The sequence below is a fragment of the Lichenostomus cassidix genome, chromosome 6 (assembly GCF_008360975.1).
Source record: "Lichenostomus cassidix isolate B80296 chromosome 6, HeHo_3.0, whole genome shotgun sequence".
Lineage (NCBI taxonomy): Eukaryota > Metazoa > Chordata > Aves > Passeriformes > Meliphagidae > Lichenostomus > Lichenostomus cassidix.
Genome location: NC_139487.1, coordinates 3,089,538 through 3,115,166, shown reverse-complemented (window position 1 = coordinate 3,115,166; position 25,629 = coordinate 3,089,538). Strand labels below are relative to the sequence as shown.

At 46.4% G+C, this 25,629-nt stretch overlaps 2 protein-coding genes across 5 annotated transcripts in view; one reads left to right on the top strand and one right to left on the bottom strand.

Moving 5' to 3' along the window:
- The window catches only part of ZRANB1 (zinc finger RANBP2-type containing 1), a 39,653-nt gene extending 33,062 nt beyond the window's left edge, over positions 1 to 6,591 (top strand). For both annotated transcript variants that reach the window (XM_085064619.1, XM_085064621.1), the window contains exons 9-11: positions 489 to 618; positions 4,450 to 4,679; positions 5,693 to 6,591. In XM_085064619.1, the coding sequence (XP_084920745.1) occupies positions 489 to 618; positions 4,450 to 4,679; positions 5,693 to 5,911 (579 nt within the window). In that variant the 3' untranslated portion in view covers positions 5,912 to 6,591. The remainder of the gene's footprint in view (positions 1 to 488; positions 619 to 4,449; positions 4,680 to 5,692) is intronic.
- Positions 6,100 to 25,629, bottom strand: part of CTBP2 (C-terminal binding protein 2) — a 134,791-nt gene continuing 115,261 nt past the window's right edge. For all 3 annotated transcript variants that reach the window (XM_085064617.1, XM_085064618.1, XM_085064616.1), the window contains 8 exons: positions 19,475 to 19,629; positions 17,859 to 18,003; positions 16,176 to 16,382; positions 15,425 to 15,639; positions 14,887 to 15,017; positions 13,891 to 14,018; positions 13,154 to 13,271; positions 6,100 to 11,740 (listed from right to left, as the gene is read on the bottom strand). In XM_085064617.1, the coding sequence (XP_084920743.1) occupies positions 11,560 to 11,740; positions 13,154 to 13,271; positions 13,891 to 14,018; positions 14,887 to 15,017; positions 15,425 to 15,639; positions 16,176 to 16,382; positions 17,859 to 18,003; positions 19,475 to 19,629 (1,280 nt within the window). In that variant the 3' untranslated portion in view covers positions 6,100 to 11,559. The remainder of the gene's footprint in view (positions 11,741 to 13,153; positions 13,272 to 13,890; positions 14,019 to 14,886; positions 15,018 to 15,424; positions 15,640 to 16,175; positions 16,383 to 17,858; positions 18,004 to 19,474; positions 19,630 to 25,629) is intronic.

Sequence of the window (25,629 nt, the reverse complement as noted above, 5' to 3'; positions counted from 1 at the left end):
ACTGCTCAAACTCCAGCAAGCTGATATTTTACAACTCCCCTCCAAAATGAGATTTACATTCCTATAAGCTTCCAGCTATAGGAATATTTTTAGTTCCTCTTTTAAAGTATAAATATGATTTTGGTGCTATTTTTTTGAGATTTGTTTTGGATGTGCCCTTTTCCTGTCATCAAAAGGTATTTGCCTTAACGTGCCCTCAGATGAGTGAATTATTTTTAGACCCAACATTATGTAGAGTTTCACTGCTAAGTGTGGAATGAAATACATTACATTGAATCTGAGCAATAGGACAGAGAATTATTACTGACAGCTGACAAGCTGAAATGTTTTTCTTTATTTCCAATAATTTCCCAGTCTTTTGTTTTTCTTGTCAAAGCTTTCACTCTTGAAAGCATTTTCTATCTCAGTTTGAAGACTGGTTTTTAAAATTGAAAGTAGAGGCTATTAAGTTGTGTTTCAAGTGATTTCTTTCTTTGTGTTTGGTGCAGCCTGGAGCGAGTTTGGAGCAGACACACATTTTTGTACTTGCACATATTCTTAGAAGACCAATTATAGTTTATGGAGTAAAATATTACAAGAGTTTTCGGGGAGAAACACTAGGATATACCCGCTTTCAAGGTAAGCCTTTAGTTTTTTAAATTCAGTTTTAAACAAGGTTGGACTGTAAAACAGTGGAGAGTAACATGAAGTGACATGTCCAGACATGAAGTCTGGAAAAGGATGGAATTCTGTTGTAGGTAAATTTTCATTTGCTATTAAAAAGAACAAAACAATCCTCTCCAAACTTGCAGTTATTAACTTTATAGTGGGCATGGTGCCTGTGAAAGAGAATTCCATGATGTACTTTAAAGGAAGTTTTTAAAGTTTATCTGTGTTTCTGTAATTCACACTTTACAGTAAGTGTGGTGTGAATACTGACCTATTTCTCATTAGTACTATAATTTTGTATAGCTTTATCAGGTTATGTCTGACTTTTTCTCCTTGTTTCCAAGACTGCCTGACTGTCTGTAAGATAAATATGAAGATGACTCAGTCCAGTTTTGCTTAGACTTAACACCTGTAGATTTCTAAAGATGCATTTTCTGCTTTGCAAGCCAAATCTGTGTTTGGGCACCTTTCCCCTCTGTTATATGCTTATACTTTATTATTCAAATAATAAAACATGAGAGGGGATTGGGAGCATCTGCACATACTGAGCAGTAAACAAAACCCATGGGGAAGGAACTGTGTGTGTTCCAGGAGGTTGGGAAATTTGTTTTGCCCACAGTTCATATTCCTTGGCCTCAAGTATATCTGCTTGATGATGACCCACTCTTTATTTATAGCTTAGCAGAGGACTTCCCAAAACACCTTTGTGATTTGGAATAAAAAAGTATGGTGATTTTGGAGGGAGGCAAACCCATGATGTATAGGAAACCCCAAACTGTGGAGTTACTGTTAATTTATAACTATTTAGAGTCTTGGCTTCTAAATTTGGCACAGTAACAAAACTTGATGTAGGGAAATAAAATGCTTTTTTGAAGAGTCTAAAAGTTTGGTTGTGTTTGTAGTTACATTAACTTTTGATGAAAGGCTAGGAAAGAACAGTTATTTTTATCACTTGAATCTGACACTCCAGGTTTGTGTTGCTTTTTACTCCGAGGCTTGGTGGCTTGCAAATGGTTTTATTTCCTAGATTGGATATTGAGGCAGACAGGTGTTAGATGGCCTAAATATGCTGAAATTCTTTTCTTGCTCTGTGAACCAGAAGGAGCCTGGGCTGCCCAGGACAACCTTTTGCCACACACAGATTTCCAGGAATTCAGGCAGCCAGATAGTTCTGACTTGAGATTTGCTTGCCACAAGCCACATGCAGCCATACATGGAAACACCCAGCACTGGGAACAGGTGAACTTGGAGTCCTGTGTCACATTACCTGGAATTGCTCCTCTCCCTGCCCAGCCACATTTTTGTGGTTAATGTGTGCTAATCAAATACCAGTGGCACAGCTGAAACCCAACAGCCATGGCACTGTGAGTGGGGTGGGCTGTGCTCAGCACATGGAGCTCTGGGGAGTGCTGGGGTGTCCCTGAACTGCTGAGTAGTACCTACCTCTGTTTAACATCCCATCCACCAAAAAAGAATGAAGAAGGAAAGACTGTGGTGCAGGAGTGATGGATCTTCTGTCCCTGGAAGTGTTCAAGTGTTGGGTGGGGTGTGGAGCAGCCTGTTCTAGTGGAAGGTGACCCTGCCCACAGTAGAGGGGTGGAACTGGGTGGTCTTTAAGGTCCAACCCAAACCACTCTGTCATGGTGGGTTATAATAGAAATGGGGAATTGAATTTTTGCAAATCATGGTTGAGTTCATAGCACCTTGGAAGGTGCTATAACCCTCTTACCCACCACTAAAATACTCTCCCTGATAGTTTTTCTCCACTAATTCCTTGTTCCTGCTTGGCATCCTTGCTGTAGCTGCTGTGAATCCCATAACTGCCAACCTCCTTGTTTGCCAGATTCCAGTTAATTCTTCTTTAAATCCTAAAGCTTCAGTGGTGGAAGATCTGTTTGCTCCAGCACTAACCATGACCCTGGTCAGACCCTCCTGGTCTTGCCACATGTATTTAGTGCCACAAATATGTGGCTTTTAAAATTGAACAGGAAGAAAGGTGACTGACTGAAATGATCATCAGCTCAGGCTGGAGAAACTAAATCCTATGTGGGTGGCTTCCAGGATAGGTATTAGCCCATACTCTTTATTTTCTGTGGCTTGTGTTCATGTCAACTGTTGTTACATGACCTTCTCACTTTATATCAGAGTGACTTTTATAACTGTTAAGAGCACTAGATATTCTCCCTGGCAATGCTTGAAATTCTTTTCTTGTGAAGCTCATCACGGTGTTGAGGAGGAATGGAAAGTGTAGCACAGCCTTCTGTCTTGGGGAGATGATTAGTGTGGAATTTTCACTAAGATAAAACAATGGTGAAAGAAGATTTTTAAAAAATTGCTGGATTTCAGCGTAGAGATGGAGGCAAACAGATGAGTTTCAGTCCTGAAAGGTCACGTAGCTGTGCTTGTGTGCATGAAGAACTAATTCCCAGGAATTGAGAGACTGTCTTCCTTATGTTTGACTGCGTGTTACCTTCAGTGTAACTTTTAACTTTGGCTGGATGTTTGGTTCTTCCCCTAAATGCAAAGGCTTGAAACTTTTTTGGTTAAGCCTTATCCTGTATTTTTCACCTGTTGGGTTTAATGTTGCATTAGAGTGAGACTTAATAATGGGGTCAGGAGGAAAGGAGGGCTAAGAAGGTATTAATAGGATCTGTCCTTAAATCAAGGTGTTGTAAAAACTTGTGTCAATCTTAATTTTAAAGAAATGGCAAGACTTTTAGGTAGCTCTTGATTGCTAACTCAAAAACAAGGCGGGGAAAGGGACAAATTTACTGGTAGCCCCCACTAATTTTTACTGCAGCACAAAAAGATGAGCTCCAAACTTAAGTAAAACCTCCAAATCTGCCTCAGATTCCCATTTTAGCATGTCCCTTCCCTCTGCATGGCTCTTGGAGGAGCACAGTGTTTGCAGCAGCAGCTGTACTAGGAGGGGTTGCTATGCTACATATGCACTTGAGTTTATGTGGGGCTATTTTTAACCTGTCACAAGGTGAGCTGTGCTTTTGCTTAAGTTGTCTTGCAGCAGTACACACCAAGAATTATTTATGTTCCTGGAAGAAAGGAGTTCCAGTTTTATTTTGAGACCTCGAGCGAATTGCTGTCTTTATTGCTAAAAATGGTGGGGAGAAAAAGTGCAATTCCTCTCAGAATCTGTGACATCAGGGGTTGGTTGTAGCTGAGCAAAGCAATACCAGCTTTTTGGTGTTGGGTTTTTTTTCCTTTTTTTTTTTAATTGATATGAATAATTGATGTGTGTTAATTTAATCTGTGAGTACTGCATATGAGCAGTCCCATTCTCTGGGATGGGTTACATCAGTGCTGAGTAACATTTTGTGCAGTGAGTTCTTTTAATAATAAGTTTTGTGAGCAGATGGTGGAATTTTTGCTCTGGTAAAAATAGACATCTGACTGTAGCCTTTATTTCTGTGATGCAGAATCTGATTTTTTTTTTTTCCCTTATTTTTAGGAAGAGTTACCAAACATAAAAGGCTGTTTTTCTAATCTTCTTTTTTTGCTCGTCACTACACTACAGACCATAAATTTTAGGGGTGTGGTAATGCATTGGTTGTGATTGTAATCTTTTGTGTCTAAACTCGTACAGTTGCAAAGATGATTGACTTGTGTTAATTAATAATAATTAGCTCCACTGAAAAGTGTGGCCTGTGCCAGTATAGGCCAAACCAAGTATGTTTTAAGTGCTTGTGATGTACTTCTGTTCAGCCAAAACCAACAGGTTTGTATCAAAAATCCCTCCTTGCTGAACACCAGTTCTGAGCTTTACCCTGTTTCTCATTCCCACAGGTGTGTATTTGCCTTTGCTATGGGAACAGAGTTTTTGTTGGAAAAGTCCCATAGCTCTGGGCTACACGAGGGGCCATTTCTCCGCCCTGGTTGCCATGGAGAATGATGGCTATGGCAATCGAGGCGCTGGTGCTAATTTGAACACTGACGATGATGTTACTGTTACTTTTCTGCCCTTGGTGGACAGCGAGAGGAAATTATTGCACATTCACTTCCTTTCTGCTCAAGAGGTAAGAAAGAAACACCTGGTGGTAGCTTTGTCACAGCTCTTGCTGAAGCTCAGCAATCTCTGTAGCCCTGTGGGTTTTTGATGTCCAAAGAATTACAGAGTGTGCTGTTCTATTAATTACTACTGCTCCCTTCCCCATTATTCCAGGTGATTGTGGAAGGTATTTTCCCACAAATTCGATGCTTATTTACAGCTCTGTAAATGGAATGTAACTTCATTGTCCCTGTGAATCATAGAATAGAATCACAAAATATCCTGAGTTGGAAGGAACCCACAAGGATCATTGAGTCCAACTCTGGGTCCTGCACAGGACACCCCAACAATTCCACCCTGTGTCTGAGAACATTTGATATCAGCATACCTAGAAAAGGACACAAAAATAAAGGTTGTCACTAATGCAAGACTGAAATCTGCCTTTTGGGTTTTTTCCCCAAAAGATGCAGCACAAATATTTGCCCACAGTTTACAGCTATTCCACCTTCTAATGAAACTCAACTAATGTTTTCTTTAGTATCTATGATAAAGACATGGAACTACTTAATTAAAGGATGTATATAGATGAAAGGAGGGCTGGAAAAGCTGAAATTATAGCAAAAAGTGGGCATTCTATAAAAGGAGAAAAGCATGGACTTCAAGTCTAGAAAGGGATGCTTCTTCAGCAAGCTACAGTATTTGTTATGTTTTAGAAGTGTTTCATATAAGGAACCTTTAGCCTCCTAAAAATACCTTTATAAAGCCAGAAAGCTCTTTCAGGACTCCTCTCCTTATATATGGTGCCTACTGTAGATGAACAGTTGCTTAAAAATAACTGAAGGCTGTATTGGAAATAAACATGAAAAATTAGGAAGAAGAGCTGGACAATACTTCCAGAGCCCTCAGCCTTTTGTGGAGTTTAGCTTTGAGCAGGAATGGGGTGTTTGGGAAGCCTCACTGCCAGCAGTTTGTGTCCCCCAAAGACAGGAATCGCACTGGGCGTTCAGGAATCCTCACGCTGCCCTTTTTGTCTCCCCAAAGATAGGCAACGAGGAGCAGCAGGAGAAGCTGCTGCGGGAGTGGCTGGACTGCTGTGTGACAGAGGGAGGGGTCCTGGTGGCCATGCAGAAGAGCTCCCGCCGGCGCAACCACCCGCTGGTCACCCAGATGGTGGAGAAGTGGCTCGACCGCTACCGCCAGATCCGGCCCTGCACGTCCCTGTCGGACGGCGAGGAGGACGAGGATGACGACGATGAATGAGGGGAAAGAAATAAAGTGCAAATGAGCAGCGCAGAGTGTGTGAGGCCGAGTGAGGTGGTGCTGTAGCAGTTGGGTGTGCGACGACCCAGGTCTAGGGGATACATGCTGGGAAGGATTCTCCGACAGCACGGGGAGAGGATGGATGCTCATCCTGCTGCCTGGAGAGAGCCGAGTGGGCTGGACTACAGTTTGTATAAAAACACGAAAAAGAAACAAAAAACAGCTAATTTTATTATCAAGATGGAAAAAAAAAAAACCAAACCCAACCGACCCCATTTTTCTTTCTGACTGTAAATCTGTCTATAAATGTACCGCATGTGGTTGTGTAAGAGGTTGTGTAATAGGAAACGTATACCAGCATCTTAATTATTGCAGAGAAATTTTTGAACTAAGGGCACTTCTGAAAGCACATGTGAGCTGGATGGATATCTCCTCCCTCCGAGATTCTTTTACAGTAGAACCTGGTCTTCTCCATCACCTTTTAGATACTCTGACACTTCTCCCTGAAAGGCCCTTTCCTGTGAAATCTCACTAGTGCCCAGGTCAGAATGTGAGAGGTTTTTTTTCTTGTTTGCACAAGATATCCACAGCAAGTCATAAGCAAAAATACATTCATTATTTTACTAATATTTTAGTTATTGCTGTGCCCACATAATAAAATCTAAACTCTACGGAACAAACTGGAAGAGAAGCTAAATTTTTCATTGAGTGAAATGATTTGTTTCCTGAAAAAGCTTTTTGGGGTTTTTTTTTGGCTTCTTTTTTTTTTCCTTCTAATAGTTAATAGATTCCTTTCAGTATATGTAAGGATATTTATTCAGAGAAGTGACCTAAAAGATAGGGATTTTATTCCTGTGAGCATACACTAAACAAAATTGTGTGAAATCTGAGAACTTGAACACAATTGAGAATTTAATCTTGTCAAAACTCCGTCTTGCTGTGTTACAAATGAATATATCATTTTATCATTTATTCCTTGATCACTCAAACTTTGCTGCAAATGAAAAAACACCTTTTTGAAGGGTTAGTCCTTGGTCACCAAATCTGGTGAGAATCCACTTGGCAGTTCTAGTTAAAAAGAAGAATCTATGCTCAAGTTGTTTAAAAGCACTGTTATATATTTCTCAGTATGTAAACCTGGGAATTTCTTGCATGTTGATTGATGTGGCCATACTTAAACTTATGTAAGTTCCTAAGACTGTAAGTTCAGAGTATATTCTCCAGTAGAAATTTTATTATATTTGATAACTTTAGCCATGTAACCTGTAATGGATAAAGTTTATCTAAAAATCTCACTGAAACACTAAAGGTTAATGCCAGTTTTTACATATACAGTGCAATTCAGGTTGTCTTGAAAAGCACTTTTGATGGTGTGGTGGTTGAATAAGAAATTTTGCAGTAGATGAAATTGTTTTAATTAGAATTTGGAAAGAAGCCCCCATAGCACCTATTTTTATGTAGTTCAGAGCTATGGAAACCCTGAGGAACTTGCTGCTTTTTCTTCCAAATGCTGCTTAGATGGTGTTGAAACGTGCACAACTCCTACAGAAACTTGGTGACGACACCGAAAGTAAAGAAATAATGAAGTACTGTATTAATTTTGCAATTTTCCCGTCCTAGATTCCACTGAGGTTTATTATGTCTTCACCTTTTTTGGCCTTTAGCTCTCCTCTGATTGGTGCATGCCCAGATTCCCAGGTGAAGGCTGAATGCTGCTCTGCCATGTGTGAGTGACTCAAATTCACCACCAAACCCCAGATACTACTGAGGTTCTTCATGAGCACATGGTCCTGGTTCAAATTCCCTTTCTAAATTGGGATTTTTTTTTTTTCTGTCCTTACCTTGCAGTGAAATCCTTTTATACCTTGTCTAGCTGAGGATGTAAAGCTTTTCTGCCAGGAGAGCTGAATGCAGGGTAAGCTGGGATGAGGATTTCCGTGCCCTGAGCTGCATCGTGTGCTGGAGTGGTTTGTGTCGTGCTGTGACTACAGGGGTCCTAATTCAGCCAGCTTTAGGAGCTCTCAGTCAGTGCCCAGACCTGTAAATTCAGATCCCAGCCTGCCCATGACCAGCTGCCCTGTGGACAAAAGGATAAGCTCCTGATTCTGTGGGCTACTCCGAGGATGCTGTGGAGTTTTCACCTCCCACCCCGTGCTTTTGGCAGTGCTGTTCCCCTCAGGGAAGTGAAGCTTCCTTGTCCCAGGGGGAGAATTACCAGTGTGAAATTCTACCTTGAGCCCAAGTGGCCAAGCTCTCCTGCTGTCCATGGGCAGCATTGTGTCCCTGTCCCCCAGCCCTTCCCAGAGCAGTGGAGTCCCCGTGGTCAGTTCAGCTGTTCCCCAACGCATGCACCGATGGATTTGTCAAGTTCTGCTCTGACAGGACAGTCCTGGTACTTTGGATCACTTGGCTTCCTTGATCATTACTGTTTTGTTCTGATGTGCTGTACAATGGTCTGTTCAGGTTCACACACTTCACAGGCCCTTTGGGAACTGGTGAAGTGTCTTTTCCAGAATCACAGTAATCCAAACCTCCTGTACCTGTAGATTAAAGAGCTGCAACCCTGGCTTTGTGCTCTCACCGCAGTCAGTGATGTCAGTGGCTCCTCAATCACACACCTGAAAGTTTACAGACACTGAGATTAATCTGCACACACTCCCCTGCAGCTTGTCAGCAAGTTCTGCTCTTTCAGTCATGGAAATAGATATAAAAAATTGGGTTTCTCAATGTTATTTTCCTCATATTATTGCTCGCAGCAGCACATGCTTTCCTAGCACAGAACCTAGCTTTTCATTGCTACCTCCTTTACAGCTGGTCAGTTTTTTGTTTTTTTTCTGGTTTTATTTATGACTTCCTCAGTGAAAATCCCTGTATTTCTTTTGTTTTTAATATATTAAAATTTAGTAATTCTGGATTCTTCCAAAGTTCTGCTGCATGGCTTATGGCAAATACCCCCAAGTCGTGTTTCCTTCATTACCCAGATTGGTTTGTGTGTTTGGAGACCTTAATTGCTGCTTTCCTTCTTTTCCCCCCTTCATTCAGTAACTTCCCCCAGTCATCCTATTTTTTTTTTATGTTTTATTTAGTGTTTGTCACCTTCAAACTGCTTGCTTTAAACTACTCTGACATCTCTGGAGTTCTCCCTGGAGAAGGAGATGATTATTCCAGGAGAGCCTCCCTGTTTGCCTTCCCTGAGTGGAACAACAGCACCATGGCTCTGTCAGCCACAAACCTTCAGCAGCAACTTTTATCTCCCATTTCTTTGCCCAGTAATTTTCCATTGGAGAGCTGCAGCCTCCTGGTGCTTTGACATATCCCAGCTGTGATATTCTTCCCTTTCCGCTTCCACAGATCAATCCTTGCATGTTTTGCTGGTGTTGTTGCTGCAGGCGCTTGTAACCCTTGGGATGGCTTAATCTCTGCTGTTGAGTTTGTAGCACTTTTGTCCTTGGTTTTGGTTGAAAGGGAAGTTGGGTGTTGGATGAAAGCTCCAGCATTTTCTGAGCTCAGCTCTCACTGTCCCACTGTGCAGTCACTGCTGGCACACACCATCCTGCGGCGCAGGGAAGGACTGGATTATTGAGAAACAAAGTACCAGGGCTCCTTTATTTTTAAAACAACTCTAAACCTTAACATGAATGAAATATTTTCCTCTTGTTTTTGATGGTCATTTCAGTGTCTCCCAAATACTTCCCCTATATCTGACCTGTTTTATCCCAGTTTCTCGCAGAGGGCACGAATAATTCACCGCTGGGCTGTACTGAGCACTGATAAGGAGTGGTCACTCTCTAACAGGTGACTCCTTTTTTTATGTTTGAAACTGGTAACCAAGTTTTCAGTTTAATTGAAAGCAGACAAAATACAGTTTTTTAACTTAGACACTTTTTGGTTTCAGCTTTTTTTAGTCCCCATCTAACGCCATGTGTGTGGCACTTGGACACAGTGGGAAAGGGGTGGAAACAACAACAGGCCTTTTGCCCAGTGAGGCTCAAAGCCACCAGCACCTCTTGAGCACTTTTTTGGCTTTATTCTCCAATGGTTTGAAAATGCTTCAGCTCTTGAGAATGTAAAGAAAATGTTGTTTGAGTTGTAGCTGCCTTTGTAGCTTCGTGGAAACCCACAGTGATCTCTTCCTCACAGAATGGTCTGAGGTGGAAGGGACCTTCCCTTCCCTCTGCACTGTAACTATTCACCAAGTGTGACCAGAATTCTATTTCTGTACCTTACGGTTACCTCTCAGTGTCTCCAAGCCCCAGATTGCAGCGAGAGCTCTTGCCTTTCAGAAATTATAGAAATTTTATCACTTTTTATTGAAAACTGCACTGAACGCTAAATGTCCACCTTTACAATAAACAAATACAGTAACGGTAACACACTAAACCAAAACATACTGATAGCCATTGGTTTCTTTTTTGTCTGGTTGGGACAGCTCAAGATTTCTTTTTTTTTTTTTTGTCACAGAAACAGGAATGTACCCATACAAAGGCTCAAAACAGGCCATCTTTAAAAACAAAAAGGCGATGATTCACAAAAGACTATGAATATAACATGTAACTAGTTGATACAAATCTAATAGGATTTGTTAAAATCAGTCACATCTAATAACACATCTTGAAGTGTTCTTGTATAAAATATCACGTGAAGAAAAGAAGACTTTTATCAATGTCTAAAAAAGTGGATTTTGTTCATAGACAGTCTGACAAGTTACCATAAAAAGTGTTTCCTGAGACATAAGGAAATGCAACATTATTCTTGAACCCTTTCCAGCTCAAGACTTTTTCCACTTGATAAAATAGCTGCAGATTTAAAACTGAGAAAATATATTTGAGTACAAATAGTGTGTGAAACTTAATACTTTCTTCTTTTTTTTTTTCTTTTCTTTTTTCCTTTTTTTTTCTTTTATTTTTTCTTGCATCACTGCAGGGCGTAGGTGGATGCACAGCTACTTTATTCAGTGTATTGGGCAGAGAAGAGACTGGCAGTTTGGTTTTCCTTAGCCTGGAAGGGCAGTGATCAGTGCCAGGAGCCCTTTCTGCCCTCCCCATCCCACGGATCCTGGCTGGAATGCCTGGAACTTAGACCTGGCAGGAGAACTTCTCTTACACGGCACTGGCCCTGTGAGACTGCAAAAGGGAGGAGGAATAGGATTTTCTTTTTTTTTTTCTTCCACTTCTAAGCCAGGACTGCTGCCCCCCGTTAGGAGAGGTCACCAGATGCAAGAGAAAGGAAAGGGCTGAAGCCACACAATGGTTTCCTCTGACTTGATTACTCTGTAAAGATGGCTTAATTCAGTGGCCTGGACACAGTGCAGGAGCCCTGTCCTTCCCAAGGAATCCAAGGGGGAAAAATTCATTTTTATTCATGTGATTGATGCACAGATGAAGGAAACTCAACACACAATAAGAGAAGTTGCTCATTAATGTATCACATCCTAGTTTTCAGCGCTGCAGGGAGCAGGTGACGTCTCCAGGGCTTCTCCCCAGTCTTGGCTGCTGTGACTTTGTTGGGAACACTGGAACACCAATGATGCGTCTGTCCAAAATCAACATTACAAATTCCGTATCAAATGCTTCTCTTTTAGTTCATGTATAACTTCTTTTCCAATGTCTCTTGGTCCTAAGTTTATTGAATGGTTTTTAAATTATCTGCTATTGCTCGTTGGGGTGTTCCCTGTTGTCGCCGTGTTTTGTGGGCTGGTTGGGCGATGGAGCTTGGGAAGGATGTGCCACTGTGGGAAGGTTGTGAGTTACAGGGATGCCTCCGGGAATGATGCCCTCCATAGCTGCTGGGATTCCTCCTGGTGCCACACTGACCATCCCAGGGGGATACCTGGCAGAGGGGACAGAGACAGCTTTGTCACAGCAGAGCTCATCACACCCAGCGCGTGTTAACTGCTGTGCCTTGGGTAAGTGTCCACTACACCACCAGGACTTCTCACAGGCTCTTGAACCATGGGGAAGCCCTTCTCCTTTGGAAAATTGGGTAAGGAACCATCTGGAATGCTCTCTGAAACGCAAAACCCTGGTGTACTGACGCCATCATCCCTGCGTGGTTATACTTTGAACACCTACACGTAGTTTGTACATTTTCCCTGTGTGGAAGGTGAGCTGCATGTTCCTCATGGAACAGCACAGCTGAAAGCTGGGGTCAGATCTAATCTATCTTTTTTAAGAGCAGGAGGAATTATGCACATTGCAAGAAATGAGTTTGAGAAAGAATAATGATTATTTCTTGAGCTGTAATGGTGGGGTAACAAAGACAAAACCCTGTGGAGCTTAGTGGACACATGGGAACTCCTGAGAACTCTCACCACAGCACTTTCCTGTGGCTCTGATGCTTTAGGGAAAGGCAGATTGTGAAGGCAGGAGGGAAGGGGGTTTTACGTGTCTGTGAAGGTGGGGAGCTGAGCCAGCTTACAGAGGCTGCAGGGCTGCAGCTCCCGAGGAGCTTAGGCAGGATGAAGCTCCCTGCAGGGACAGGTAAAGCTGGGAAGCCAAGGCTTGTCCTCAGGTGATGGCACTGCCTACGTGTTTTGGAACAAGAGTGGGACCAGGGGGATGCTTTTTCCAGGTTTGGATATTCAGCTGGTCAGAGTGAGCATTCACTGCCTGTGGCCTGCATGGCACAGGAGCTGCTTGGTATCTGCTGCTGGGTAACCCTGCCTGGCTCTGCCTGACATGACCTGATGTGCCCTGCTGGGTTATTTTGTAGCTCAGGGTATTTTTGGCAGTGGTGATACCCTGAATGAGCCCATGCTCCAGCTCCTTGTGCCTAATGTCTCCTACCAGCATGCTTGGAGCCATCTGAGCAGAGCAGTAAGTAACCCTTAATCTGGGATTTAGGTGGAAATTGGGTCACCTGACTATGGCCCTATATTTGGAGCTCTTCCCCTGGCTCATTAACCCACGAGCTGGGCCTGGCTTACAGCAGTTGGTCGTGGACAGGAGCACGGAGTTGCTGCTGTGGTTCAGAAGTCACATCCAGCTTGTGGAGGGGTCTGGGGGGGTCCTGCAACTTCCAGAGATTGCTGCCCTGCTGGGATGCAGGCTCTGGAAAGGGAGGCTTTACCCACCCGTGGTTGTCTCAAGCAGCATCAGTAACCCCCGTGCTGTGAGCTCTGGTCCCCAGGGAGGGGTGACAGCAGCAGGGGTGTCCGTGTGTCCACCCTGACTGTCCAGCTGGCTCCCAGTGACCCTGCTGTCCCGCTGTGCTGCTCTCCCGTTTTCCCGTTCTCCTGCTCACCTGTACGTGGCACCATTGAGCTCGGGATGAATCGCCTGCTGGTCTATTACCGACCACGGAGCCGTTGTGACAAAGAATTCCTTATTCACACAGTTCCTTAGGCTTTCTGGGATGCGCCCTGGAGTTGGCAACAAAAGTAAGTCTGTGTTAGGCTCTATCACCCTCTAATGAGCTGCAATTTCTATAATTTCACTGTATGTGTTAGTGTAAATGATGGGAGAGGAAAAAAAATCCCATATTCCTTGTTGGCAGGAGGATGTTTTGCCTGTCCTGAGGTGCAGGGTTGGAGGCCAATTTCCCACCCTCACTCCAACACTTGGCTTTCAGAGGAGCTGTTCCCTTGAGCCACCTGCTTTGGGGGCAGACATGAAGCTCTGCCATCCACCTTCACAAGCAGGGCAACTTTTAGGACAGGAGAAGCACCGTTTTGCTGGAGTGATGGGGGCAGTAATTACTGCTTTCCTGTCCTGTTCTCCCCAGTCAGAGATACCACCAGGTCTTTGCCCATTCATTAAAAAAACCCAACACCAACCCCCTCACCCAACCACAACCATTTCCACATGACAAAAAAAGGCATTCTGTCTTCTCAGCACTTTTACTGGGAAGCAAACTGGGGTCAGATCTCTTTCCCAGTGTCCTGCTGGGACATGGACAGGGTGAATCCCTGTCTCTGCTCCTCCTGGCTCCCTTTCCAGGCACCTAGGGAACCAAGCCCAGTGTCCCCAGGGGCTGGATACCTGTGATCGCGCGTCGGATTTCGGTGGCAGCAGCTTCTCTCATCTCTAGGGATGCCTGCTCGCTGTACCAGGCTGTGTGTGGGGTGCAGATCAGGTTGGGAGCATCTTTCAACGGGCCTTGAGCAAAACTGGGAGCAGAGGAAAAGGAACAAAGAGATTAATGAGTATTTAAACAGAGAATAAAAGATGAACAGCAGAAGGTTTGTGGCCTCTGCATAAGCTACACTCCTTCCAAGGCCAGGCTGGACAAGGCTTGGAGTAACCTGCTCTAGTGGAAGGTGTCCCTGCCCAAGGTGAAGACTTGGAGCTAGATGACCTTTTAAGGTGCCTTCAAGCCCAAATCATTCCCTGATTCCCTGGCCTGATGGTCCTGCCAGCAGAAAATGGCCATAGAAGTGCTGGGGAGGAAGTGCAGCTTCCATGCAGAGCTCAGACTAGAAATGCACCAAAAAAGATCCCAGAGGGCTGAAAACCTAACCTGTGGGGTGACTGGTCTTAATGCTCCCAAGGGAATAATGTTTGGGAGTGTCTGCAGCAGTGTGGGGATACAGGGAAAGGCTGTGGGTCACCCAGCACAGGGTGGGAACACAGGAATTCTCCTTGTGTCGAAGCAAACTTTGTTGTTTAAACTTTTCTGTGGTGAGAGAAGCTGCACTCCCAGTTACAACCAAAGCTTCCCAGGCTACAGGCAAAAATTCCCAACATGGAGTGCAGTGAGTTTGTTCTCCTGGACTAGGTAATGTTTTGGGTTGTTTTCTAAACACAGGCTGGGTTCTTGTTCTAAACCCCCAGTGTCCCTTTGAGCACCCATAACCCCAGTGCTGGACTACAACCGACAGATGCTGCAAGGTGACAGCAGCTGGACTGTCCCCAGGTGCTGGGGCTGTGACAAAGGGCTGTGGCACTCGGTGGGTGCTGGGTACCCTGGCTGTGCCCAACAGAGGGTGACACCACTGGCACCCCAAGGGCAGCTTTCCCCGCGAGCCGCAGCGTTACCTGAACGGTTCTGACTCGTGCACGTCGAGCGCAGCCCCTCGTATTCGTCCCTCCTTCAGGGCTTGGGTTAAGGCCTTCTCGTCCACCAGCCCCCCACGGGCTGTGTTCACCAGGAACGCTCCCTGCCTCATCTGCCACCAGCCCAGAGAGGGATCACCGTCAGCTGGGTGCAGTGACACCAACCTATCCTCACCCCCCACCCTGGGGTGCTGCTCCAGCTGGGACAGCATCCTGCTCTTTGTGCTCCAGCCCCAGAGCAATCCCCATCCCACCACACGTGGGTTTTCCACGGGAAGTCCATCTCTGGTGCTGGCAAACAAAACCCACTGCTGCCATCACCTCTGCACCACAGGGGTGGGGATCATTTACCTGGCAGGACACTGCCCCCCTAAACACTGGGGAGACACACCCGGGTGCAACCAGCTCTTCTGGAGGTGCTGGCTCACTGTGGGAGCAGAGGGATCTACAACCAGCTCCTGCACTCAGGCCCTGCCCACCAAAGCTCCCCTTGGCCGTGCACACGAGGTGAGTTAATTACCTGCTTAATCGTGAAGTCGTTGATAAGGTGGTGGTTGTGTTCGTTAAGGTTACAGTGCAAGGAGACACAGTCACTCTGGTAGAGCAGGTCCTGCAGGGTGTAGACCCGCTGGACGCCCAGGGAGCGCTCGATGCCGTCCTGCAGGTATGGGTCATAGAAGATCACGTTGAAGCCGAAGGCCTTGGCTCGGACCGCGACCGCCTGCGCAGTGCGACCTGCCGGAGGAAAGGGATGGGGGAGTTAGCTGAGCCCACCTTCCCTGGCTCCACGAGGCTGAGAAACCAGCAGGACCTGAGGACTGTCCCCTGGGGCCTGCTGGGCTCCCCAGCCATTCCCTTGCCTTGCCTCAGTTTCCCCATTTAAACATGCTCCTAACTATGAGCTTCTGGCATTAATTAGCTGATCCCATATCTAATGCTGCAACTCTCTACAGCTGTGGCTGAACTTTAGACCAACTCTGTTTTACAGCCCTGCCTGTGCAGAGCAGAGTGGCTCAGGAAGGGCTGGGTTGGTGTAGCTGTGGCTCAGGGATGGGGTATTAATTGGGAAAGGACAGCAGGACTACCCAATGTGGTGCCTCTGAAACACCACCGTGTTTCACCAGTGCTCCTCCAAGGGCTCAACCACAGCTCACAACGAGCTCCTTCCCCAAAAAAATGTGTGAGATATTCTCCCTATCTCCCACTGATCCACGAGGTGGTTCTGTGACTGGAAACGCTCCCTGGGGTCTCCCCGCCCTGGTCCCGCGTACCGAAGCCGATGAGGCCGAGTGTCTCCCCGCGGATGCGCGCGGCTCCCGAGGCCACCTCGCGGATCTGCTCCACGCTCTGCACCCTCGTGCCCTCCCGCAGCGCCTGGTACAGCCACGTGTTGCGCCGGTACAGGTTCAGCACGTGGCACACGGTGGAGTCTGCTGTCTCCTCCACGGCGGCTGAGGGGATGTTGCAGACGGCGATCCCTGCGGAGATCACGCACAAATCACAGCCACGGCCAGCCCTGCCACCTCTGTCCCCTGTCCCAGGTATGTCCTGCTCCAGAGCAGGATGGCACTGGGCTGCCCTTCCCGCTCCGTGCCCCTGAACACCCACAGTGGATGGTTCAACCCCACAACCCCCATCCCAACAGAACCATATCCCTTGGTTCTGTAATGGCTCCAAGTGGTGCCCAGCCCAGCCAGAGGGTGGCCCTGGCGCCGTGCTTAGACTCTGGTCACTGACTGACTGCACGGTTTAAAAACTACCTTATGGAAAGCAATACCAATTAAACTTTACGCTACATTTGTGGGGAGTCATTACATTTTCTACTCAAAACCACATCATTTGGCCACCCAATTAGCCAAGTATAAAAAGAAGGATTATGCTGCAGTATCCCATTACTTTATTCTTTATATCTTTCCTTTCCCGATGTTCAAAGCCTCAGAACATTGTTATAATGGATAATAACAATAAGAGTTAAAAACATGAAGAAACCATTACACTGAGAAGACACTGTTCTCCTCCTGAAAAAAGAAAACAATTCGCTATATTGAGAATTGCTTTTTTAGGAATGACTATTTGAGACTGTCTTATCGCAATTATCTCTGTAAAACGACTCAGGTGGAATGGCTGTTATTCTTCACTTCCCCAGAGATAACCTTTAATACAACATATCCCAAACACTACTGCAGGGCTGCTCCATAGACTGAATCTCAGCATCAGATGAGTAAAACCTGTTGTAACTCAGCTGCTAAAACCAGGGATACAGTGAAGCTCCTGCAGCTGGGGGTGTGCAGCCAGAAGTCTCTGTGACCACCCAAACCAGTTGGGAAATTGGGTGGCCCCAGCACTGTCTGACAACCTGACCCTCCCTATTTTTGGTAATCCATACTAAAAACCTTTTTCAAGTTCCTGAGGCACCTTTGATGAGATGGCAAAGGAGGTGGCAACAACCCAAGACACAATTCCTGCTCCACCATCCAACACAACGCCTTCCCAGCGGAACGGAATGGGCATGACTCAGAGAACCAGCTCAGATCAAGAGCCTGATCTTGTTTAACAAAAACATAATAAAACACCCTTCCTCCAATTTTTCTAAAGCTGTACCAACTCTCCTGTGCCAGAAATAGAACAGCCATACAAATATCCATAGGTATGAGGGGGCACCTGGAACTCGGAACAGTTTAGGGACTCAGATGGGGAAGTTTGAACACACTATGAACCTAAAAGCTTCCTTCCAAAACTGCACTCTTTGTTCCACCCATGGTCAAGTTTTCTTGGCATAATTTTCTCTATGTGCAAAAAATGTAAACGGCATCTGTAATTTTAGGGGATGCATGGAGGCCCTGCCTGGAACTCTGCTGTGCCAGCACGGTCCCCTGGGAGCAGCAGCTCCCTGTGCTGATTTTAAGGGATTGGAAGGACAGGGGAAGGAGGCAGGGTGTGGAGCTGGGACTCACCAAGCTCCCCGGCGGCTTTGATGTCGATGTTGTCGTAGCCACTGCCTATTCTGACGATGACCCGCAAGGCCTTGAACTTCTCCAGGTCCTCCCGGGTCAGGGTGATGGTGTGGTACATCATGGCCCCCACAGCTTCGTTCAACACCTGCAACACAACAGCTGTCAGGAGCTACCTGCTCACCTGGAGGGACACCCGCAGCTCAGGAATCAGGGATTTGGACATTGTCACTGCTGACCTGCTGTCTGAGACAGCCGTCACCAAAACCAGCAGGGGTGTGACCCACCAACACCTTTGGGAACCGATTTGGTGAATTTCTGAAAATGATGATGCTACATCTGAGCAGACCAGATGAAAACCACATTTGTCGCTCACCTGGACCCTTTTCCAGGTGGTTATCTGCTAATCCCTCTGCTTCCAAGCAGCAGTAATTCTGCTTTTAGAAAGGAATTAGGTGTTTCAGCAGTGTCTGTCGGTTTTGAACAGGACTGTGTGACACTCGACCGCCTTATGCATGTCCAAACCCCTGTCACACTGTTTTCTAGAGGACTGAGAAGCTCTGCAGAGGCTGCACAGTCACACAGGGCTGGGCTTTGTCCCCTTCAGTGAAGATCCAGACCTTCACTGGTGCTCAGCATAAGCTACTCGGTGCTCTGGAAACCCAAGACCCACCCAAACTCCCCAAGCCTGGCTCATCTATCAATGTCTCACAAAAAACTCAATCCCCCTTCCCCCACATTTAATATCTGCCAAGACCAGCACTGATGCTGTTTGTATTCCTCTTTCCCAGATCATGGAAGTGATTTCTGATCACTTCAAATCTCATTTGTGGTATCTAATACTTTTAAGAGAAGTATTTACATGTAGTTGAGTTTCCAAGCAGAAACACTCATCCACACTGCATGGATCTGCCTGAATGACTCCCAAAGCTCCTCCACTCTCTGCTAGAGAGGGAGGAGCTGCTGGAAGTGCACTGAGCACCTGTGAAGACCCACCAGCTGCAGGTTGGGATGGTGTCAGCAAAGCCACAGCAGCAGCACCACAGACTTCAAAAAACATGAGAAACGTTAATAACATTGATGTGAAAAGCCTGATGCAAAGAGATAAAGTGACTTTTTTTTTTTTCCAAAATAACATCTGGCTTCTAAAACAGCCTGAATGAATTTTAATCTGCAGTGGCTTCTGTTGATGTTATCTGCTGATTGACTCCAAGTGCAGCTTTGTACACTTTCTGCTCAAAAATCAAAGAATCACAGACTGGTTTGGGTTGGAATGGGGCTGGTTGTTCCAACCCCCTGCCATGGGCAAGGACACCTTGCACTGTCCTAGGGTGCGCCAACCTGGCCTTGGAGACTTCCAGGGATCCAGGGGCAGCCACAGCTTCTCTGGGCACCCTGTGCCAGAGCCTGCCCACCCTCACAGAGAACAATTCCTTCCCAAAATCCCATCCAGCCCTGCCCTCTGGCAGTGGGAAGCCATTCCCTGCGTCCTGTCACTCCACACCTTGTCCAAAGCCCCTCTGCAGCTCTCCTGGAGCCCCGTCAGGCACTGGAAGGTGCTTTGAAGACCTGGAAGAGCAAGGCCAGACCCACTGCCCCCACCCCACCTCTGCCAGTACCTTCTCGTGAATCTCCTGAGTGGATTGTGCGTCACAGAAGGCCACCGTGGCCAGGTCCTTCAGGATGGGCATCTCCACGGTGCAGTCCCTGCCGTCCAGCAGTGCCACCAGGGGCCGGGGGTGCATGGGGCCGTTCATGATCTGCGGGCGAATACCTGCGGGCACAGCGAGAGTGGCTTTTACCCAGTGTGTCCCTGCCAGGACAGGGACAGCAGCACCTGGGGACAGCCTGCACAGCAGGGTTAGGGGTGACAGCAACACGGTGGGAAGGTTGGCCACGAGGCTGGATTTCTCTCTGGGAAATATAGCTGTGGTTTTGCCCCAGTTTTTTTTTAAGGGATGACTTTACCATTCTGACCACATCAAAAAGAGAAATTCAAACAGAGAACCATTCAAAAAAAGGATTACTGGAAAATCACAGAAAGAGCAGGACATTGAAGACCTCTTTAGCACAGAAGGTTATACTTTGGTGTGTTACCAACTACCAAAGGTATCATGAGAACAGCAAAGCCCATCTTTGTAAACCCAAAGCCCTGACTGAGGTGAAGGAATTGATCACCACCAAGGGCCACAGAAGGTTGATTTTCACATCCTATTTATTGCTCTGCTGGGGATTAACTGGTTCATTTTGGGACAAGTCACTTAGAAATTTCCGCACCTCCCTTTCAGTAAGGATGTTTATTACAACAGGACCCTACAAAATATTTCAAGTATCTTTCTCAGGTGCCCAGGCAGTTTCAGGGCAGAGCACAGATGAAGGGACCAGGTGCTTTGGGTACAACACGGTGCTTTATTTCTTTTGCTGCACCCTGAGGTGGCCAGGGCTGGAGGGTCTGGGTTTGAGCCTCCAAACTCTCACCCAAGCAGCCCCAGCAAAGCCTCTCCTTGCCAAACCCCAGCTCTGCACCAGACCCTGCCAGAGCTACCGACCAACATCTGTCTGGCCTTGAAATGCAGTGGCTGTGCTGGTGAGTGGGACAAGCCCACGGCTTGGCTGAGGGAACTCCATGGGGCTGTTTTGGGGTATTTTGGGGGTGAATCTCTCCCAGCTAATGTGGGTGTGACAGACATGAGCACTACCAGCCCCAGTGATGAATCCCAGACCTGTGGGCACCAAGAGCATCTTCCCAGGGAGGGACCCTGCAGTGCTGCTACACTCACACAGCTACACTCATTTTACATGGAAAAACATAACTCCATGGAAACAGGCAGGTTTAATGGAGTGGGTTCAGTGGATTTCCATTCCTTTCCCACTGAACCTGCTTAAAGAAATGAACCAACCAACGCAGCGACCTGACTGAAGCTTGTCAGCTGTACAGGTGGGCGCCTTTGGAACAGGTCCTTCCCTCCCCCTTTCCTACTGAGGTCTCCATTAATGGAAGGAATACATGATGTTTGCATGCATTTCATCCAGATGGGAGTGCAAGTGTGTCAGTAGGCAGGGTAGAGTGCCGAGACGATCTGGATAAGGGAAAGAAGCTTGTGATAAGCAGATAAGCAAGAATAAAAACATGGCCAAATCTCCGAGCGCTTACACAATCCCTCTGGGCAGCACTGCACCCCAGCTAGATTATTTTCTCAGGTTAACAAGTGAGTGAATTATAACACTGACTTAAACACTTACTAATGTGTATGATCTCCAAGGCTTAGAGCATCACCTACCAGCCTCACACCACAGCTGCAAATAAAAGGGATCTGATGCAGGGGGGAGGTGGCCGTGGTGGTGCCAGCCCTGGTGGGCACCACCCCTGTCCCCAGGCTTGTCTCCCAGTGCCCACCAGGGACCAGGACCATCCTCAGGCAGAGCGGTGGGCACACAGAGGTTGGAGTTCCTGTCAGCATGGCACGTGGAAGATGAAACCACAGGTTATCTGAAACTTTGACATTTAATCCCAGCCCCAAAATAACGGGTTTATTATGCTGCCCTTACATAAGCTTCTTTGAAAGTCAAACGAATCACAGCTTTTTTTTTTTTGCCTTTTTTTTTTTTTGAAACAGCATCTGTGTCTTTGCTTGGGATTAGGGATGTAATTGTGCATGATGACACAGGCTTCTTAGGCACGTCACCCTTGCCCACACACTCAAGTGCAGTCAGCGAGGATGAATGTGGCTGGAACCCGTGAGGTACTCACAGGAACTGCTCTTATTTCTCCTACTTCAAGGAGGGAATTTATTTCAGCTCGACAAGGAAAGTTTTGAAGCAAATCAATATGGGATGAAGTGCATAATGCATGGAAATTACGTTTTAATAAAAACCATTGGCAGGCTTGCAGCTTAAACCGTGCTCTGTTTTCCTTGCTCGCCTCTCACGTTGCCTTTCCACCACCCTGCATCCATTCCTCACCGTCCTGGTTCCTACTTCTGCACAAACACATTCAAACCAAGACATTTGGGCTGACAAAACCAAGCTACCCCAGCTCATACAGCAGGTTTGCTCTGCAGGCAACTGCTTCATTAAGAACGAGGTATGCCACGGAGCAGAAAGTAATTAAACAGCAGCCACTCCCCCCAAAATCGTGGTAAAACATCGCAGCCATTAACCCTTTCTTTCTGCCAAACCACGAGCTTGCTCCACCGAGGGTACAACGCTGTGTAAACCACGAGCATCACCACCCCTGCGGAGCTGAGCACCAGCTCTGCTCGGGGCTGGGGTGGGATCAGCTCTGCCTCCCAACAGCCTCCCAAACTCGGTGGCTCCCACGCCATCTGAAGCTGATTTTTGCTGAGAACCCCCCCAGCTGTTCCTTCAAAGTTGGGGCAAGTATTGTTCAATACATTTTTTTTTTTTAGGCGTTTTCAGCTGCCTGCGGAGCCTGGCCAGCAGTGCACGGAGAGCTTGCTAAGGAAGAGGGAAAGGAGGAAGGGTTTATGGAAAAAAAAAAAAAAAAGGCAAAAAAAGCAAGGTTTTGCAGCCACAGAGAACTCAAACTCCACCCCGGCTCACAGGCAGCGCTGCTTGTTGCACGCAGCCCCGCGTATAAAGTGCTTTTGTTTCATTTTTAATACACAAAGCCTGCTTGTCCTTTCCTGCCGCTCCTCCCCTTTGCCACCCACTTGTATCCGATCCCAATGGCACCCCTGCCAAGAGAATTAGGGAGTGCTCCCTGCTAAATGGCAGCCTTTGTGTGACCGCAAGACGGCTGGTACTATCTCACCGAAACAAAAGCAGAAGCCATTTGCCTAATTCTTATTAATCTCAGTTGCCTACACCACGCAGCACTAAAATTAAAAAAAAAAAAAAGGGAAGAAAAAAAAAAGAGGAAAAAGGCTTTAAACATGTTGCCCTGCAGTATATAAAAGTGCATCAAGAAGCGATCCTGACACTCGCCTGAATTACCCGCTCGCAACCAAGTAGCTACAGTTTTACAGTCAACTACACACTTTATTAAACAAACAGAAAAGAAACAGGAAATTTCCCCTTGCCTGGAAAATGTTGCCTCCACATTCTTCTTCTTATTAAAAACCACACATGGCAGTGGAGGAGTAGGGAGGGAGGAGGAAGGGGGGGAAACCCACACACGAGAAAATACTACCACTTCTCAGAGCGTTGCCTCTCCTTTCGTCTACGAGGGGGTATCTTCAAACAAGCGATCCCGCGGCCCACAGCTGCAACATCTCAAGACAAATGTCTCTTTGAACACGGAGGGAAAAGAAAAGGCTTTTGTCCTGAGCCCCAGAAGAATGGTCTGAAATTGCGAGAGGAGTTACAGTCACCTCTGCGCGGCTCCCAACTCTTCAGAGCACTCCCTCCAGACTTTGCCGAAGCTTTTAACTAATCGTAGTTCTTTCCCAGCCCTTGAATAAAATCATGTGAGTGCCAGCCAAAAAATCTTATGCTATGCACACTAAAGGGTTTGTATATGTCACAGTTGCTTTTCCCCCTTCCACTCCCCTCCTCCTATTGACTTGCACATACGGCGGGGCTTTTTTCGAGTTGTCTCAAATGGATTTAATCTGTGCCACGCTGCGTTTTATGTTTGTTTGGGTTTTTTTTGTGTGTGTGGCTTTTTTTTTTTTCTTTTTTCAACTCAAAAATGAAACATGCCTTTCCATGCAGAGCGTGGCTCCAGAAAAAGGCTGATAGCCTTGAGCAGCAGCACCACGAAAACAAACACAAAGCACTGGGGAAAGCAAGGCTGTGCTGATCTCAGCTGGACCCAGAAACCAAGGGCCAAATTCCTGCTTGATGTGTCAATCAACTGATTTTCAGCATCAGAAATGACACTCAGTCACTGGCAGGATTTACATCTTCTTGGAGATGTCCATCTCCTGGTCCTGCCCAGTTTGTCACTGTTTGAGGGAATGGCTGGAGCTGTGCCAGGGGAGGTTTAGGTTGGAAAGGTTCATCCCCAGAGGGTGCTGGACACTGCCCAGGCTGCCCAGGGATGCACAGGGTGGGATTGTTGGGGTGTCTGTGCAGGGCAGGGGCTGGACTGATGATCCTTGTGGATCCTTTCCCACTCAGGATTATTTTATGACTTTACAATTGTCATCCTGATCCCACACTCTGTCAGGAGCATGTAGGACACTGCTGCTGGAGCTGTTGTTTTTCCTTCTTCTCAGCTGCCATTGTCATTGCCAGCAGCACCAACAGCTACAGACAATTCCCATCCAAGAAAGAAGAAAAAAATCTGCACCTCACTCCTATTTAATACCATCAGCACTACATCTCCATGGTGTTTCTGCATCCCATTTTACCCCCATCCTGCTGATTCCAACAGCATCATCCCTCCCCTCTGCAGCCCTTGGGTCTGAACCAGCCAGAGCTGATCCAAGGGAAAAACCCAGGAGTAAAGGGCAGCAATTCATTCACTGGCACACACAGCCTTTACAGACAAGGGTCCTGCTCACCCTGTTGGGTGCTTTGGGAATTCCAGGGGAGTCCTGGAATTGGAGGATTGGGCAGGAATAAGGAGAACAAAAGTTTATTACCTGGAGTTGGTACTGGCTTGTAACACTAATGTCAAAAGACCTGTCAGGCTCCCTAAAATCCAGTCTCTGAGCACAGAACAAGGATATTTAGGCACATCTTCCTCTTGAATGTAAACCATTGTTTAAATATTTCAGATTTCCCACAGATTTGCTGTCCCAGCCATCACCTCTGCACTACAAGCTGGAAATCAAGGTCCCAAAGTGCCTTTCCACACATCCCACAGCCTGGTGGAACTGCAAACAGAAAGGTGAGTGGTAAAGGTGCCACTGAGTGATTCTGTGAGGATGGGGATGTTTTGGGAAAGCACTGTGATGCTGCAGGACACAACCATCCTCCTCCACCACAGTGTGCTCACCAGTAATGCTCTCTCCTGCACCTAACTTTTCCTGGTAACAAATGCTTCTCATAATAAATGCTTCTGCAAAAATAAATAGGACACAAGTCTTAACTCACACTTAGGAGAAAAAACCCAAACAGGTATTTACTGTCTTTTTTAACAGCAAATATTCTGGAGGCACTTGGTACTGTGTAGACAGAAGCCACACAAATACACAGTATGTTACAAAGTGACATTAAATATATTTTTTATAAATAACCATGGATTGTTTTGTATTTTAAAAGCAAAGCATCTTTGAGGCTGCCAGGATCCTACCAGGGAAAGAGTGCAGAATCTTCTCCTTCAGTGGGGACCCAGTGCTTGAACTGATGCTGGAGCTCCAGGCTTGCAGCCAGGGCTGCTGTGGGGAAGAGGGATGATAGCAAAGGGGAGGTGACTTCCAGCCCTCTGGAAAAACCCTCAGGTTCATGGCAGTCCCCTCTGGTGAGGGAAATCATGTTTCAGAGAAACTCCAGGGCTCCAGAGAGATGGGCAAAGAGGCAGTAAGGCTCATCCTGCCCTGCTGGGAAGGGAAAAACTCGTACCTGCTGCTGGGAAGAGCCTGTGCAAAGCCCTGACCTTCCCAGCACATTTCCTCCAGTCAGCACACAAGAGCTGGATTCTGGCCAGTTCCCTTTCCACATAACTTTTCAGGGCTTCCGTGAAGAAAGTATTTTTAAAACTGCATAGGAAGTTCCCATATAAAACAATATCATTATTAGCTGATCCAAGCACCGTGGTTACAGTCCCCAGCTGAACTGCAGACACAGCAGCCACGGGGAAATGCTCAGCTAAAATATAAATACACATGGAATTTTCTTACTCTGATTTGAATTCCCGCAGGTA